The sequence below is a fragment of the Orycteropus afer genome, unplaced genomic scaffold (genome assembly GCF_000298275.1).
Source record: "Orycteropus afer afer isolate SDZICR_OR568_19922 unplaced genomic scaffold, OryAfe1.0 scaffold00070, whole genome shotgun sequence".
NCBI lineage: Eukaryota > Metazoa > Chordata > Mammalia > Tubulidentata > Orycteropodidae > Orycteropus > Orycteropus afer.
In genome coordinates, this window is record NW_006921657.1 from 3,418,396 (window position 1) to 3,437,981 (window position 19,586).

A 19,586-nucleotide genomic window follows, 5' to 3' on the forward strand; every position below is an offset into this window, starting at 1 on the left:
GGATTTAAGTTAAAACAAATGGCAATTTACAGAGAGATTACAGGGAGAACAAAAATATAACTAGCTCTATTAGTAACCACTCTTTAGTTGTCTTTGAAAATCCATCCTGCTTAGATGGAAAAGGCATGCCAAGTCATGATTTTGTAATAGCCTGAATTAGAAGCGTGAATTCATATGGCCTTTTATGTGGACCATAAAACTCAAAAAGATTAAAGTCTGAACACAGATGTCAGAAGGACCTACAGTTGAATATAAGATCTGTATGAGGGAAAAATAAAAGCTGGAATCCTGTAGAAGATGGTTTTGGAGCAAGTGTACAAGGTGTGGAGAGATTTAAAAGGAGCCTGTGGGAAATCAAGATGCACAAACTAGACTATTAAAATGCAACATTTGTTAGTGGCAGAGAAAGCTTACATTAGAATATCAAGCATTCTTTTTTGTTGTTGTTGTTATGTGCCATCGAATCGCCCGACTCGCTTTAAGCAAATTAATGATTGTCTGGGAAAGACAAACATTTTAAATGTTGCAGTTTTTCCTGGAAGAAGATGTTAAATTGAAGGGCTAATAGAATTATTTGCCAAATGCCTGTTCTAGTAATTCATTGAAGAACTTGTACTTACAGTTCAATGAATCCTGATAACTCAAAGTTGTAAATATTTACAGTATAGTAGAACTGTTTTTAAAATCTGTTCCCAGGTGTAACTGACCTGTTGAGTGTGTGTGACTAGACTTTCCTAGAAGAAGGACTGTAGGAATGTTTTATATTTGGATAAATAGTACCTTTTGCAATTTATTTTTTTCTAGGCCTACCTGAGAATATGACAGTTACTACAGTTTCCCAGAAAGATTTCTTTCAGTCTGTTTTTTTCTTATAATATAGTTTTAAAAATATTCATATATATATCAAGCACTATATGTAATGTACATGAATGATATAAAATTATATAATAAACACTTAACGAATCTACCATCCAACAAAGGACCAAAATATCAATAACTTATTCATGCAGCAAAAAAGGAAAAAAACAAAACCTATTGCGGTCGAGTTGATTGTGACTCATGGCAACCCCATATGTTGCAGAGTAGAACTTTGTTGCATGTGGTTTTCTTAGCTGTAATCTTCATGGAAGCAGGTGATCAGGCTTTTCTTGCGCAGTACCGCTGGGTGAGTTTGAACTTCCAGCCTTTAGATCAGTAGTCGAATGCAAAACCATTTGCACTACTCAGGGACCTTCATTCATGTAGCAGTAAATTTTATTCCAGTATAAATTTATCTTCTTATCTTAGACTCCTACTGAGCTTTCTTTCCTTTCTCCTCCCCTGTCCTCCTTCTGTTTCTTCTTTGTTTTTTTAAGAAAAAACTAAATCAGTCTGTCTCAGAGAGGCTGTCTGAGATTTGCTTTTTTTTCAAAGGAGGTTGCATCCACTTTGACTCATTTAAATTCTATTTCAAGCTTATTTGAAGATTCAGAATTTTTAATAAAGCACAAATGTCTTCTGAGGTGCTTGACACTTAGACACTCCATAATGATCTGTTTTGTAAGCTCCCAGCAGAATTAAGAGAAGTTATAAATAAATGGAAATTAAACACCTTACGTAATGAAGTCATTATATTTTAAAAACCTGTGATTGATAAAGATGTTTGCCTGTTAAAGTGCCACTTAACATTTATGAAAAAATGGACAAAAATGAGACAAAGTTTTTAAACAGAGGAACCATTCCCTATAGTAATTGGAAATTCAGTTATATTTGTACGAAAGATCAAGTGAAGTCTGTTTAAAAGGCAGAACACCGTTTCAGCAATTTGAAGGTGTATTTGTATCCAGTGGTTTTCAATTATGATCCCCAGGTCAGCAGCATCAGCAAGCATCACCTGGGAATTTGTGTAAGTTACTGGATTATTGTATAATCAGACCTCTAGGTGATTCTGAGACTGCAGTTTGAGAACCACTGCTATGCAAGTCTGTCTTCATTTTTAATAAATAGCTTAGGTTGGCATAGTAGTTTGGAATAATGCTTTATAGGTCTGGAGTTTCTATGGCAAGTGACTGAAATCCAGTTTGAAGTAGTTCAAGAAAAAGAGAATTTACAGGCTCCCCACCAGCCACTCCTCGGAAGGAAGATTGGGCAATCTACTTCCATCGTGACACCACCTTGGAAACCCAGGGTTGTACATAAGCAGCTTCAGGAGCTACTCTGCCTCTATATATTTTCTTGCGTAGTTTTGATCATACTGTGATGTTAATTTTTAAATCTTTTTTTTCTTATTTTACTTCACAAGTTAAAGGATATGATTCTTGACATAATGTCATTAGATATTGATTGTTAATTTGTTTAATTGTTCATTTTATGGACAGAAAATAGTATCATATTTTAATTTTTTATGATTACTAATGATTAGTAATGAGTTCAAGCTTTTTGATTTTTTTAGTTAACTATACTCCTCTTTTGTGACTTTGCATTTTTTATCTACTTACTCATCTAATAATATTTTAGTGGTTTTCTTAATAATTTGTATGAGCTCCTTAAATGAGCTTTTTTTTTTTTTTTTTAAAGATAGGTTTCTAGTTTGGCATTTTTAAATTTTTTATTGTTATTTGGGTTAAAGTTTACAGAGCAAATTCATTTTCCATACAGCAGTTCATACACATTTTGTCTCATCACTTGACTGCAATGCCGCACAATGCTTTTCCCACTTTCTCTCCATAGTTACCTCTTCCCTGTGTCCTACCTTCCCATGCACTCCCACCCCTCTGAGCTGTCCCCCTGTACAAACACTGCCCTAGTGCTCTTCCATGATTGATTGCTCCCAGGAGTATATCTACCTGATGTAAATGTTCACCCCATATGCCTGTCTTTTGTTTGGCTGGAAGCCACAGGAGTGAATTCAGTTCCAGACCTGAAGGGTAAAGTCTCAGGGGTCTCACCAGGCTCTATCAGACCAGCTTTGTACTACAAAGCTGGTCTTTTTTTTTTTTTTTTTAATGATTTTGAGTTTTGTTCACATTGTTCTCCCACTCTCTATATAGGATTTCCTGCACTGATCCCCCTCTGAGTGATTGACAGTGGTAGCCAGGCACCATCTAGTTCTGGTCTCATGGTCATATAAACTGTGGATCACATGGTCTACTGGTCCCTTGGACTAATCATTTCCATGTGTCTTTGGTTTTCTTCATTCTTCTTTGCTCTGGACAAAGAGAGACCCATCGTTACATCTAGATGGCTGCTTGTAAGCTTTTAAGATCCCAGTTGTTACTTGTCAAACTAGGATGTACACAGTGTTTTTGTGTAGTATGTTATGCCTTTTGAGCATGTCAGCCTGTACACCCATCTGTCTACCCATATATCCATGTTTGCCTTCACTGACAACACAGTACTGTATGTGCAAAAGGGTTCTTCTTTGTTGTCTGTACCTCCCATGCATCTCTCTATGTCTTCCTCTTTCTCAATGCCATTGTGTTGATCACTTACATTGGTACATTGCCCTTCCCTTCACCCAAATCATTACTTTTCTCTACTTACCTGGTAGTGTTCCTTCCTCTCCCCTCCCATCCCTGGTAACCAACAAAGAAAGTTTCCCTTCCATGTGTAAACCTTTCCTTGACTTTTTACAATCATGAACTAATGCAATATTTGTCCGTCTATGATTGATGCTCAGCATAATATCCTCCAAGTTCATCCACATTATGTGTGTTTTGCAAATTCTACATTAGTCTTTAGTGTTGCTTAGTATTCCATTGTGTGTATGTCCCATAGTTTGGTTATCCTTTCTTCTGTTGATGGGCACCTAACTTGTTTCCATCTCTTTGCTATTGTGAATAGAGCTGTGATGAACATGGCTGTGCATGTATCTGTTCTTGTCCTGGCTCTCACTTCTTTAGGATATGTACATACCTACGAAGGGATTGCTGGATCAAATGGTATTTCTAATTCCAACTTTTTTTAAGGAATCACCATAGTGATTTCCACAGTGGTTCTATCATTTGACAGTCCCACCAGCAGTGTATGAGATTCCCAATCTTTCCACATCCTTGTCAGCATGTATTAATTTCTGTCTTGTTGAACTTGGTATTTAGTGCTGGGGTGAGATGATATCTCGTTGTTTTGATTTACCTCTTTCTACTGACTAATGATTGCGAACATTTCTTTATGTGTTTGTTGGCTGCTTGAATATCTTGTTGGGGAAGTGTCTGTTCGTGTCTTCTGCCCATTTTTTAATTGGATTGCCTTTTTGTTGTTGAGGTGTTAGTTTTCTATAATTTTAGATATAAGCTCCTTGCAGGTATGTCATTGCAAAATATTTTTTCCTAATCTGTAGGTTCTCTTTTTACTCATTTAGAGAAGTCTTTACCATCAGTTAACCAAAAACCAAACTCACTGCCATGGAGTCAGATCCGACTCATAGCGACCCTTCCCTTGGGTTTCTGAGACAGTATCGCTACAGAAGTAGATTGCCCAACCTTCCTTCCAAGGAGTGGCTGGTGGGTGTGAACCACCAGCCTTCTGGTTAGTAGTCAGATGCCTTAGGCACTATGCCACAAGAGCTCCCATACCATCAGTTGTTGTTGTTGTTGTTGTTTGCCGTCGAGTCGGCCCCGACTCATAGCGACCCCTCCTTGGGTTTCCGAGGCAGTATCACTACGGAAGTAGGATTGCCCAACCTTCCTTCTGAGGAGTGGCTGGTGGGTTTGAACCGCCTGCCTTCTGGTTAGCAGTCAAGTGCCTTAGCCACTATGCTACCAGAGCTCCCATACCATCAGTTAGGGCTCCTAAATTTGCCCTTATTTTTTCCTTGAGGAACTTTATAATTTTAGATTTCACACTTAAGTTTTTGATCCATCTGGAGTTTGGCTTTTGTGTATGGATCTTGTTTCATTTTTCTGCAGATGGATAACCAGTTTTGCCAGCATGCTAACCAGAAGGCTGGCAGTTCAAACCCACCAGCCACTCTGGGAAGGAAGATTGGGCAATCTACTTCTGTAGTGATACTGCCTCGGAAGCCCAAGGAGGGGTCACTATGAGTGGGATCCAACTCCACGGCAGTGAGTTTGGTTTGGTGATTTGTTGAAGAGACTCTCTTCCCCATTTAATGGGTTTCGGCCTTTGTGAAAATCAGCTGACCATAGGTCAATAGATCTATTTCTGGGTTCTCAATTCTATTCCACTGGTCAATGTGTCTGTCATTTTACCAGTGCCAGGCTATTTTGACTATTGTGACTGTGTATCAGGATTTGAGATCTGGGAGTGTGAGACCTCCTACTTTGTTCTTTAATAATGCTTTGCTTATCTGAGGTCTTTTTCTTTTGACTTGACTTTTGATAGGTATTTGTTTTATTGTGTTTAAGTTTAGAAATTCTCCTCTTGAAGAGATCTGATAACTTTTCTTTGGTTGTTATTGTCTGCTTTATATTGTGTTTTTTTTTTTCACTGTAACTCTTTAACCTAAAATTAATGTACCGCATGATCGCATGATATAAGGTAAAGGTATATTTATTCATATGTTAATGGTTTGAAATCTTATATCAGCTCTCTTATTTTTGAAAAATTATTTTCAGGTTATTGCTTTTGAAGAAAAATATCCTCTTAAACTTCTTTTAGTTATTCCTGCAGGCTAATGGGTTCTTAATTCATTGTGAGATTTAAGTTTGATGGCAGATGACAAAGAAACTTGAGTGACAGAATTTATTTTAGCAATGAAAAAATAACTTCTTATTTGACAAATCTCAACTTTCTCCTCACAGTTAGTACTTTATTTAGACAGCATTTGTGATTAGTATTGTGTTAGTACAGTGGAGGTGTTTGGATTTTCTAGAAATGACATTTATGAAGAAAATTATGGAAGATATCTGTTTAAACAGTGGGAAAATTCTGGACTGTTCAGACAGCCTAGGATTTTGAAAAAATCTTGTTTTGGCAGGAGCCTGGGAGAGGAAGTGTCTGCGTCTGCTACATTCTAGAAGCCTCCCAAAGAGTCTCTGTGAGGCAGCCAAGAGAACAGTGTATTTCACTACTATGTGGTTCTGGAACTGTCTAGAAGTTTGCAGCAAACTTGAGGGAGGAGACTTAGGACCACTTCCAGAATATCAGTGATACAGTTTTACTAAAGTTCAAGTTAAGGGGAAAGTAGGGCGATTTTTCAGCTTTTGTGGAGCAGGGAAGTTCTTGTTGAAGAGAAGGGGCCTGTTAGAAGAGTCTCGGAGGTGCCTGCACAAAAAGGAACAGAGTGACATGTCAGGATAACCAATGGGAGCTGGTTACTGGAGCAAATATAACTTATTCTCCTATAAGGTAATAAAAGATTTAAAGTCCATGTTTGTGGTGGAGAAGGAGGAAGCTTAAAGTTCTTACAGGACATTTGGGAAAATGAGGTAAAGCCTTTCTGCCAGTTAGTTTATATGTACATCTGCCATGAAGAATCCATACTACAAAAGACAACAGTACTGGGACAAAGAGAAAAAATTAGCAGAGTTTTGCTGACAGGTTAAAAAGGAAAAAAAAGAAAAGCCGTAGCTATGTGCTTGGCTGAGGATTTTTACATAGAACAGAGTAGATAAGAGAAAAACTCAAGACTGGAATCTTTGAGAGGTTTATTCTGTTTTTAAATTTTTGATTGTCTACAACTTACAACAGCTTTATTGAGATATAATTTACGTATTATACAATTCACCTGCTTTATATGCACGATTCAGTGGCTTTTAGTACATTCACAGAGTTTTTCAACTATCAATCACCACAATTAATTTTAGAACATTTTTATTACCTCAAAAAAAAAATCCCCCAAATCTATAGCTTTTAATTGAATTTGTTTAAAAATTTAAAACCATGTAGGGAAAAAGAATGGATTAGGAATTTTAAGGATTAATCAGAAAGCTCTGAAATCTTTTGTTCCTTCTTTAAAACATAGTCTAACATCTTTAAAATGTATTTTGGTAATACTGAAATTAAGATATTTCAATGAAGTATGGGAAATTCATGGTTTTGATCAAGGTCATAGAACTTTCAGGCTGTATGAAAGAGCCACTACTACTATTAAATTACTCTTAATTTTGGTAGTAACTAAGAAAACAAACTCAGATTGAATTTTTAAGCATAAATTACCAAGTGATAACAAATATCTACATTTTCCTCTATTATGAAATACCAAGTTAGTACTCTACGAATGTGACAGTAGACATAAATAAAAGCTGTTACTAAGTTATTAAATCAGTTTAAAAATTCTTTGGGCAACCTTGGAATCTGACTTATTTTATTCAGAGGAATAGGTACACAACTTTTCCTGCCACTCCTTTTCTATCTTGTTTTTGTTTTGTTTTTTAAGTAATGGCTATATTTCTCTTGTAGGTTTGTGAACCTGTAAAATTAAATCTTTCAAAATGATCTGGTGTGCGTTTATTGTTGGAATTTTACTTCCTCTATCTTTGGCTCATCCAGGCTTTTTCACTTCTATTGGTAAGTCTTACTATTTTTTGCTTTATGTTTTTGCACTTAAGAATTTCCATTTTTTAGTTTTTTAAATCAAGGAAAATAAATGCAGTGTCTTCTAAGAGACTAAAGCAGTAGGTCAGTTCCTTCCCTTCCAAAAGTTCCTCTTTTACTAAAAAATTTTTAAAATATTTTCTGATTATAAAACTAATAAATTTATAGGTTAGATATTTATGAAAATTAGAAAAGCATACCAAAGGAAATTATCCATAATGGGTCCAGTCAAGTATAACAATTACAAATAATTTAAGGCATGTATCAGTCTTTTTTAATGTACAAATTAACAAATGATATACTCCAAGTTCTTTTGTAACCTGCTTTTTCCACTTAAGATTTACCTCACAAGTTCACAGTTTTGTTCTACAGCATAATTAAAAAAAAAAAAAAAAGTCTTTCAACATATTAGAAAAATAACATACTGGTTAAAGGGGAAAGAACCAGAATTACATAAATGTAAAACCTCTCCTTGTCTCCAACTCTCAAGAAATATTTCCCATAGGGACATAAATGCTCAATTGGCACAATATAGTACATAAAAATCTTGTTCTACAACCTACTTTGGTGAATAATGACTGAGGTCTTTAAAGCTTTTGAACAGCCATCTGAGATGCAACTGTTGGTCTCTTCTCATCTGAAACAAAGAAGAGTGAAGAAAATTAAAGGTATCTGGAAACAATTAGTCCAAGAATAAGATGGACCACAAGGACCTCAGCCTTCATGACCCCAAGACCAGAAGAACTAGATGGTGCATGGTTATCAATGCCAACCACACAGAAAGGGATCAAAACTGGAGATCCTGAATAGAGTGGCAGGAAAAATGTGGAACAAAATTCAAAAACACAAAAATGACCAGAATTACTGGTCAGGTAGAGACTGGTAGAACCCCTGAAAGTATGGCCCTGGGTTACCCTTGGGTTCTAGAAATGGACTCACTTCCATGGATTGGCTTTCAGCCCAACAGTAGAAAAACCTATGTGTAGAACACCTACCCTAGGGCAATACACCCCTTAGAGAAATAAGCTATGAGACAGCAGAGGGGCAGCATTCACATAGAGGGAAAGCTGGACAGACAGGAATGCATAGTTAAGGGCACAGGGAGGGGGTAGTCACATGGTGGGGGAGGAGAGTTTTTTTATGGTTGGGGATGGTAATCAGGGCCATGAAATCAATGTAAAACAAATTGGCTTTGTAAATTTGCACCCAAAGCACAATAAAAAAATAAGAAATTCCCCATAATTATAGGTATATCCTCTTATATTATCTTGTATACCTATCTTAATTGAGATGCTTTTCTTCATCCTATTGACTATTTTATCTTTGGTAATTATGGAGCTAATTAAAAACCAGTGTTATTTTAGGATATAAAATGATGAGTGCTGCCATTCTAATATAAATAATTAAACAGATTTTTTTCAATTTTAGTTGTGAAGTACCTTTTATCGTTAGTGTGGTTTTGTTTATTGAATAAAATTTTAGTTCTAATTTTACTCTAAAATAGGTGAGGAGGATGAAGAAGAAGTATTAATCCTTGGAAAATAGTGTTGTTTTTGTAATTTATAAGTAAACTTACAGATGAAAGACATTTGACCAGAAAGATTTTGGCTTTATTTTTATCTAGTAAAAAAGGAAAAGGAAAAAAAATGAAGTTCCTCTCCATTATACCTGGATTCATGCCAGTTAAATTCTCTCATAAAATGAAGCATTTTTGATCATCCTTAAATTATTCTAAAATACTTGTGTTGATGAATATGAGTATTTGATAACTTTCTCTTCCTCCTTCCCTCCTAGGTCAGATGACTGATTTAATCTACACTGAGAAAGATCTGGTGACCTCTCTGAAAGACTATATTAAGGCAGAAGAGGACAAATTAGAACAGATAAAAAAGTATGCAAAGTGTTTTACTTAGTAAAGTTCTGATTCTACCTGAATATTGTAGAACATTCTACAACATTAGAGCTAAAACATTTTTCTGAGGGTTAAAGCCATCTGTCAGTCTTACAAAGGGGCAAGGGCTGCAGTGGCTGAAACAGGAGTATAGAAAACAAGAGTTAGGCCTGGGCCAAAGATTAAAGTGAAACAACTTGGATAAGAATATGGATGGGTGGAGGAGTTGACTGACAATTTAAAAAAGTGGTTACAAGTATCTTCATTCTACTTTAATCTGCTCAGTCAAGCTACTTGCTGGAGCAGTTTTTCAGTTGTGTTTATGCTCCTTTGCTCCTGTGGTTCCATTGTACAGGTTATGTTGTAACTATTATTTCATGTTAGTTCTTCTAAGGCTAATTTATTTTGAATTGATTCATGATCCGAGAACTCCTATCTTTTGTTTAATGAGAAGCTAAGTATTCAGATTTTTGTTTCAAAATAGTTTCTAGGTGCCACATGTAGAATGTTGATGTAAGTTTTGTTTAAATGAAAAATAACTGAATTTGAGTTGGACTAATTTATACTTTGTAATAATCATTTATTTGGCCTTAAGGACCTATAAGGAAATGGATTTTTAGATTCTTATCAGGAGGAATCAAATAGCAACTTTTATTACAAACATTTGGGAGAAATTAAACTAAAACAAAGATTCTACTTTTATTTTGATTATGCTATGTTAACTTTTATCTGTAAGAGAATCTTGGTTTTATTAAAAAAAAAAACCTTTATAATGTTAGTTTAAATAGAAATTTTAGGTATAGTTTTTAGTCAAAAAACCTCTAATGTGGTCTTTTTTTTTTTTTGTAATTGAGTGCTTTACTAATTGGGTTTTTCGTTATTAAGTGTATATACATATATATACTCCATGTGTATGTCTTACATGTATAGGTGGGCAGAGAAGTTAGATCGGTTAACCAGCACAGCAACAAAAGATCCAGAGGGATTTGTTGGACACCCTGTGAATGCATTCAAGTTAATGAAACGCCTGAACACTGAGTGGAGTGAGTTAGAGAATCTGGTCCTTAAGGATATGTCAGATGGTAAGTTTCAGGAGACTAATGAGCCAAAAGCAGGTACCATCTATAGAAATGCAAAACCTAGTGATAAATTCAGTTCCCAGAGCATCAAGTATGCATTGTTGTAACTGGAGTATTGCTTGAGTGTGTTTGGTTTGGGAACTCTGGTGACACAGTGATTAAAGTGCTTGGCTGTTAACCAAAAGGTAGGTGCTTTGAACTCATCAGCCACTCTGCAAGGGAAAGATGTGACATTCTGCTTCCTTGAAGATTTATATAGTCTTGGAAACTCTATGGGACAGTCTACTCTGTCCTATAGGGTCACTGTGAGTCAGTGGTGGTGGTGGTGGTGGTGGTAGGTGTGCATACATTTTTAATCATCTTTCAATTTTTAATGTGCTGACAGTGATACTATAAGGAAAATCGTTAGCTGTTTTCCTGGTATTTGAAGTTTTGGGGTTATTTTACTTAATGCAGTGCCATCACTAGTAGGGTGTAGGGGTTTTGGATCATACCGATTGATACTGTCTGAGGAATGACACCAAAATGCCTGTCTATAAAATTTTTGTTGAGTGTTGCAGCAGAAATTTTTTAAATAAAAATATCCCTGTACTTAGTTGTAACAAAAAGTTTATTCATAAGCCCAGTTTATATGTATCAATATACCTATACAGCTGAAACTCTATGCTAATTTACTTTTTGAACCTTTTAATGCACTCTGGTCAGAGCTGTCTTTATTACCGAATTACAATGATGCTTCAAATCATTTGATTTTCTCTGTACACACTACAGCACAGCATGCGCTGTAAAGCATGTGCTGTTGTTTTCATTGCTGCTGGTATTTGTGTAGTTGCTGATTTAGTCAAACTTTCTGGTATTTTAACTACAATATTGTAATAAGTAGTATTTGTGAACCTATATCAGTAACTTTTTGAGAATGTAGTAGTAATTAGAGGAAAAAAAGGAAAGACATCAAAAAAGGCTTCCATTTAGTTACTAAATAATGCAGTAACAATGTAGAAAGATTTTACAAAACAATTTTGTTGCTAGTACTCATATAATTTAAGAAATACTACATTTGAGCAATTTACAACTATTATCACTTATTATTCTATAGTTAAAATTGATAATAAACATTATTAAGGATTCTGTATGGTCTGGTATGGGAGGAGGTCCATGGTGGTGGTGGTGGGGGTTGTGTGTGACACCATGCATTACTGCACTGGGTGACAACAACCCCAGTGACACCACTGCTTACTTAATGTAGGTAGTAGATAACCAAAATAACCTGAGGCTGCATCTAGTACTAATTAGTAAGCTTTTCTATGTGAAACAATAAAATGTTCTTGGAGTAGTGAGGTGTTTCAGGTACTTTATTAATAGATACAGAAAATTAAGTCTAGAGTTTAATGAAGTTAAGGGACTATATTTACTACATAGTGGTGGCTGAAATATTTGTTGAATAACTGAAAGTGTCAAAAATAGAGAGACCAAACATATGATGAGCTAACTATAGAGATGAAATACCCCAAGAGTGCTTGCATGTGTTTGTGTGCAGTGCAGTAAAATACTATGCATAGCACAAAAACAAAAACCAGGCTCACTGCCATTGAATCAGTTCCAACTCGTAGAGACCCTCATTGGGTTTTCAATGCTATAAATCTTTATGGAAGTAGGTTGCCCCATCTTCCTTCTGCAGAGTAGCTAGTGAGTTTGAACTGCTGACCTTCTGGTTAGCAGTCAAGTGCCTTATCCACTACACTACCAGAGCTCCCTTGCTTAGGACAGGACACCTTGAAAAGAAAAATTAAGGAAAATACTTGTGAATAGTTCTTCATTATGAGAAGGAATTGTCTGTGATTGTTTTCTGTTCTATACAGCACCGTGAGAACATTTTTATATCCTCAAATAATGACCTATGTGTGGCTTAAGTTCTTTTATATTGTTAAACTTGAGATGGTGGCATTGTAATCTGTGGTAGTCATCCCATAATGCTACAATAGATATACTTTCTCTTTTTATTAAATAATATTTAAGCAATTTCTGGGATTTTGTTCTGGGGCATAAGAAACATTAGTCTTGTAAAATTCCATGTGAATATTGTGACTGGAAGTTGGTCATAAAACTTAAAAATACACTTGACATGAACTTTAGCCTTCTTCCAGCTGGCTACTCATTTTTTATTTGTATATTTCCATTGACATAAAAATGCCTGGCCATTTGCTGATTAAAGTACCTATTTGAAAAAAAAAATTTGCCGTTGAGTCAAATCCGACTCATAGTGACCCTTCCTTGGGTTTCTAAGGTGGTATCTCTACCAAAGTAGATTGCCCAGTCTTCCTTCTGAGGAGTGGCTGGTCTGTTTGAACCACCAGCCTTCTAGTGGTATCTGAAAATATAATTTGCTGCCAATTAATGTCATTTTCCACTCCATGAATGTTTATTTCTCAAGTTTAGTAGAGACACTTTTTTGTTTTGTTGCTATGTTTAGTAAAAAAAAAAAAAAAATTGTTTACGATTGTAAAATAATTAATTTATGTTTATAAAAATGTAATTATTATGCTAGTTGATCTTTAACTACTAATACAGATATAACTTATGCAATGACTTCAGATTACTTAAGCAACATTCAAAAGGTTTGGGGAAGCTTGAGCAAGTAGCAGTATGCCAAGTTTCCTTCAGTGTATTTAGTTTTTTCTTGCTGAGGATGTGGAACTTCCATGGTGTGGTAGAAAACTATTATAAAATAGATATTGAAAAATTCTTGTAAATCTATTTGGAAGTCTAGAAGTCTTTTCTTTTTTCTATTTCAAGGTTTTATTTCTAACTTAACCATTCAGAGACAATATTTCCCTAATGATGAAGATCAAGTTGGGGCAGCCAAAGCTTTGTTGCGTCTCCAGGACACCTACAATTTGGATACAAATACCATCTCAAAGGGTAATCTTCCAGGTAAGAGAACTCTTCTGGTCTATAGAACACCTATTACTTGGCTTCTCTATTCAGTCTATCTGGACAACATTAATGTGAAAAAAGACTTATATTTTTAAGATTTCATAGCCTTGAGGACAAAAGAATTTCCTTTCTGTAGGAAAACGATCAAGGGTTTGTTACTGTGAAAGCTTGTATTTATAGAGACTAACTTAAATAGGCAATTTTAGTGTATAAGAAAAACATTTTCCAAATTTTTTTTCAAAGCACCCATTAATGCTTTACTGCTTTGTATGTAAAGCTATAAGAGAACTTATATTCAAATTTTATATATTTATTAGTTAAAAACCAAGATGTGTTGGGTATGGACAGTAATATTTTGTTTTACATTCAACATTATGTGTACATTTAGTTTTACTCCCCATTTACCATCTGCAACCCTAACCCAGTCTCCTCCCCTCCCTGCCCAGTAAACACTCCCCACACCCCATTGCCCCTCATAGTTATGTACTCCTGTGTGTTTTGCATTTCCTTGCGTGAATGTTGCCCCTCTGGTGTCCTATGATGGATTGCTCCAAGGGATGCATCTCCATAGACTATGTGGACGTGCCACCCTGGGTTGAGTGGTCTGTGTGTACATCTTGTTTACTGTTGAGCCGAGAGCCAGCCCCTGGGAATGAGTTTTATTCCAGGCCCAGAATGGACAGTCATATTTTCAAAATGTTCTGCATTATGGATGGAACATCCTGCTTTCAGACCTATTTTTTGCAGAATCCTCCTTTTTTTTTTTAATTGTAACTTATTTTATGATGTTTTACTTTTACTGTCTCTCACTTTTTTCTATGGCTTAGTGTTATTAATATGTCATGTCACTGTCAAATAGGAGAATAAAATATATAACCTCTGTCTTTATACTAGTCCTTGGGTGGCACAAATGGTTAAGCATGCCACTAACAGAAAGCTTGGTATTTTAAATTCACCCAGAGGTTCCTTGGAAGAAAAGCCTGGCAGCCTATTTCTGAAAGATCACAGTCATTGAAAACCCACAGTTTTGTTCTGACACACGTAGGGTTATCATGAGCTGGAATTGAGTCCCTGCAACTGTTTTTTTTTTTTTTTATTTTTAAATCCCTATACTGATGTTGATTTTCTAAATAGGAAAGAACGGTGGAATATTTATTGAGATGTTTTCTTGCTCATCTCCATTTGGGATGAAGTATCAAGTGGGAAAGCTAACCATGGTAAAAAAACTAAAAAACCAAACTCACTGGTGTTGAGTTGGAACCATAGTATAATATTAAATAAAATTTCCATTAATCTGAAATATACTTTTCACTTATTGACTATCTCATTACCTGATAGCTGCATTTATGGCAGTTGTAAAAGTCTACTATCCAACTATTTTGTATATTGACAATGTATGTCCGGCAGTAACTAACACTGAGGTATGAGATAATGTTTACCGTGATAGTTAAGATGATGTGTCAACTTGTCTAGGCCATGATTTTTCAGTAGTTTGCTAGTTATGTGATGATATAATATAGCAATTATGTGATGGTGTAATTTGGCAGTTATGTGATGATATAGTCAACTTTCATTTTATGATCTGATCTGGTCATCCTCCATTTTTGCATAGCACCAATTTTTGCATAATCACCTGGTGTTTGGAACATAACCATGCTGATAAGTGAGGAGTGCAAACCTGATACAATTAGGTTTGTTGTTGTTATGTGCCGTCGAGTCGAACCTGGCTCATAGTGACCCCTCCTTGGGTTTCTGAGGCAGTATCACTATGGAAGTAGATTGCTCAACCTTCCTTCTGAGGAGTGGCTGGTGGGTTTGAACTGCCAGCCTTCTGGTTAGCAGTCAAGTGCCTTAGGCACTACGCTACCAGAGCTCCTACACAATTAGGTTTAGACTTCTAAAAAGGAACACATTTGCAAATTTTATTTTCTGTTTGACCAGTATTGTACATGATAATACTTCTCACAAGATTATAACTTTATATATGTTTAATTGGCTTCTGATTTAAAACATCTGTTCATTTAATGGGAGCTCTGGTGGTGCAGTGCCTAATCAAAAGGCTGCTAACCAAAAGGCTGGCAGTTCAAACCCACCAGCCACTCCTTGGAAGGAAGGTTGGGCAATCTACTTCTGTAGTGATACCACCTCAGAAACCCAAGGAGGGGTAGCTATAATTCAGATCTAACTCCGCGGCAGTGAGTTTGGTTTTTTATTCATTTAATAAATAGTAACTATTTAGTATGTACCAGCCATTATGCTGAGTACAAGGGACACAATAGTGAACAAGACAAGCATGACCCTTGCCTTCAGAGTACTTACATTCTTATAATAAATGCCTGAATGGGGGAACTTCAGGATAGTGTGGAAGACATAGAAAGTAGCCTAATTTTGGATTTGATAAGAGGTATAAAAGAAGTGATGACATGAAATAAAATTGAAATCTAAAGGACAAAGAATTCGCCAGAGAAACGAGAAAGGGGAAGGAAAAGAGATTTGGGCAAACTTTTCCATCCAGAGGAAGCATGTGTGAAAGCCAGAGAAGGGAGAGCACATTGTGTTTAGATAACTAGCAGATGGTTTGTATGTGTTGATGTGTAGGGCTCAAAAGGTGAGTGCATGAGATGAGGATGAGGTTTAGTTTTGTGAGAGTACTGAGAGATGGGGCCAGAAAAAAAAAAGAAAGAGAGAGAGATGGGGCCAGAGAGGTAAGCCGAAGCTATTTCTTGATGTACTTTGTAAGCCACATAGAGGAGTGTGAATTTCCCTGAACGCAGAAGGGGAACTATTCAAAAGTTTCAGACAGAGAAGTTAGATGATTTATTTTAGAAATATTATTCTGGCTGCTGAATGGAAATTGGATGAGAGCCTAGGAATAGGGAAAACGAAACCAGGGAAAATACAGTTGCAGAAATTTAAATAAGAGATGATAATACTATGAATATGAATATGGAGCGATGTGGAGAGAAGTGGATAGGTTGTCATGCTATTTGTTGTTGTTGTTATGTGCCATAGAGTCAGCCCCGACTCATAGCGACCCCCTCCTTGGGTTTCTGAGGCAGTATCACTATGGAAGTAGATTGCCCTATCTTCCTTCCAAGGAGTGGCTGGTGGATTTTAACTGCCAGCCTTCTGGTTAGCAGTCAAGGGCCTTAGGCACTACAGTACCAGAGCTCCTGTCACACTATTTAGGAGGTAGAATTTGATGATGGGCTAGGTATGGGTTTCTGACTTAAACAACTACCATAGATGATTCTATTCAACCAGATAGAGAACCCAAGAAAAGAAGCAGCTTTGTATGTATGGGGATAATAAATTTCATTTAGTTTACTATGTTTGTTTTTGTTTAATAATCTTAACCATCAGATTGGTATTGTGAATTGTTTAACCCTTTTCTTGCTGTGTTTAGTCTTAGGAAGTTCATTCTGTCCCCTAAGAACCTGGGCTTCTATTCTAGAGATCAATTGGACAGCTGAAAATAAAACTCTGAGAATATGTATAATCATTTCTCATTGGGGCAATATTATTCATTCTTTCTCATGTACTTTTTATGTCCTTACTGATTTCTGTTTTTCTTCAAGTCATGATTTTGGGGTTCTTACTGAATTTTCCTTTCATGTAAGTGTAGAGTGACTGAAATTTCCTAAGCATATTATGTTCCATAAATGGTAAAATAACCCTAGAGTGAACTAATAAACTGTTTTTAAGCATTTTTTCCTGCTCCAAATCTTTTTGTTATTGTTGTTGTTAACAACAGTAAAATATCATAAATATGTTTGAAGTCCCTGTGTCCCTTCCCTTCCCATCTAGCGGTAATAACTATTCTGAATTTGGTGTGTCTCCTTCCATCTTTATATGCTTTAACTACATATGTTTTCCATTATATTATTTGTGTTTTTAGATTTTGCATAAATATATGTATATACTAAATATACATAAATATATTCTGTGTATCTTCCTCTGCATCACTTTTCACTCGGTATCTTTTTTTTTTTTGAGTAAGTTTATATATCTTGATATGTTCATCAAATTCATTGCTGTATCATATTGTGAAACACAATTGATTTATTAATTTTTCTGTGGATGGGCAGACATCTTAGGGTATTTACACTTCTTTGCTGTATCAAACAATGTTTCACGAAACATGTTTATATATGTTTTCTTGTGTCCATGTGCACACATGCAAGAATTTCTCTAAGGTATAAGAAGTCATAGGGTGCATGCCCCTTCAGCTTTACTGGATATGGCTAGATTGGTTTCCAAAAAGATAAACCAACTTATACACTTATCAACAGTGTATAAAAATTCGCCTTTCTTCATACCCTTGGGAACCCTTGTTTTTGTCATGCTTAAAAATTTTAGGAGTTTTGGATGTGAAATGGTCAGGGTAGGTGTGATGGATGACATATTTTCAATTGACCCAAAACAAAAATCAGAGAAATGCTTGTTTCAGTGGATTTGCATTTCTTTTTCTTTTTTTTAAACAAATTATTATTGTGATTTGGGTGAAAGTTTACAGAGCAAATTCATTTTCCATACAGCAGTTCACATACACATTGTCTCATGACATTGACTACAATTTACCCCAATGGGATTTGTATTTTTTTTTTTTTTTTAAATTTAATTGTATTTTTTTTTGGTGAAAGTACTTTCACCAAAATATATTTCACAGGTCCTCATTCATTAATTTCTACAATACTCATTATTTCCATTCTAGTTATTCCATTCCTATTAACTTAATTGCCCTGCCCTTCAACCTTCTGATCCATGCTTTAGAGTAACTGTTGTCCATTTGCTCTCATATAATTTTTTGAGAAGAGCACAATATTCAAGGGTGACATTCCTTACTTTTTTAGTTAATCTACTATTTAGTTAAAAGGTGACTTCAGGGGACAATTCCAGTTCAAGGTTTACAGTATCTCAGGGTATAGTTCTGGGGATTCCTCCAGTCTCAGTGGGTCCAGTAAGTCTGGATTGCTTGAAAATTTGAAGTTTTAGAAAGTAATTTCCATTCCTTTCCCTTCCCATCCCTGGTAACCATCAAAGATCATTGCTTTCTGTGTATATACGTATTCTTGACTCTTTACAAAAGCGAGGTCATACAATATTTGTCCTTTTGTAATTGACTTATTTCACTCAGCTTAATGTCCTCCAGATTCATCCATGTTATGTTTTTCAGACTCCTCATTATTCTTTATAGTTGCATAATATTCCATTGTATGTATAGGCTGCAATTTGTTTATCCATTCATCTGTTGATGGGTAGTTTCCATCTTTTTGCTGTTGCGAATAATGCTGCAATGAACGTAGGTATGCTGAATTGCTTGAAGTGGCCCTTCTAGCCATTGTCCTCCATTCTGTGATGTATTGTAAATCCTATTATCCATGCCTGTTTGGGGTGGTGTGGTAGTTAAGGTCAGGTATCAACTTGGCTGGGCAGCTGGTAGTAGTCATTCTCTATAATGACTGGCAGTTGGCTCTGTAATGGGATTTGCCTTGAGCTGCTGATTGTTAAAGCCATCCACTTAGGTTATTTATGTTGGGGCAACACAGGTGGAATGTATCTTGAGTCCTGCCTTGCTGGAAGGTGTAATTCAAATCACCACCCTTAGCTTCCTTGAGGGTATACCTACAAATCTCCTGGGAAGAGTCGCCCTCCTCTTGCTCTGATTTTGTGTTTTGGCTCGTCCTCATCTCACCCCTGGATTTGGGACAGCAGCCGTCATCTGATCTGCTGATCAAGGTTCATCAAATTCTGAGAATTGGGAGGATCCTCCAGACCCAATCATGGACCTGGGACTCGCCAGCCTGCCAGCCTCCACCACTACTACGTGAGACGATCCCTTGGGTGTTTGTGCATTTTGTGAGGCATTACAGTGAAATACAGAACCCTAAGGTGGGGGAAATTACTGGGAGGAGGAGGAGGAGTTAATGTCTGAAATGATGGAGTGGCATGATAGTTTGGACATGTGGGACATCTTTAACCTCCACCTCATGGGGACCGGCCTTGTGCTGATCTTGCTGAGAGAAATTGTTCAAGCATATGCATATGTCTATTTGTGTCACTGCTTTTGTATCTCTAGGATATATACCTATGAGTGGGATTACTGGATCATATTTCTAGTTTTAGCTTTTTAGGAAGTGCCATACTGTTTTCCATAATAGCATTTTACATTCCCATCAGCAATGTAAAAAAGTTTTAATACCCCC

The 19,586-nt window shown here is 36.1% G+C and overlaps 1 protein-coding gene across 1 annotated transcript in view; it reads left to right on the forward strand.

Moving 5' to 3' along the window:
- The first annotated feature begins 7,373 nt into the window (after positions 1-7,373).
- P4HA1 (prolyl 4-hydroxylase subunit alpha 1) overlaps positions 7,374-19,586 on the forward strand; it is an 86,995-nt gene continuing 74,782 nt past the window's right edge. The window contains exons 1-4 of the mRNA XM_007940625.2: positions 7,374-7,449; positions 9,271-9,367; positions 10,298-10,449; positions 13,240-13,377. Coding sequence (XP_007938816.1) covers positions 7,374-7,449; positions 9,271-9,367; positions 10,298-10,449; positions 13,240-13,377 — 463 coding nt within the window. The remainder of the gene's footprint in view (positions 7,450-9,270; positions 9,368-10,297; positions 10,450-13,239; positions 13,378-19,586) is intronic.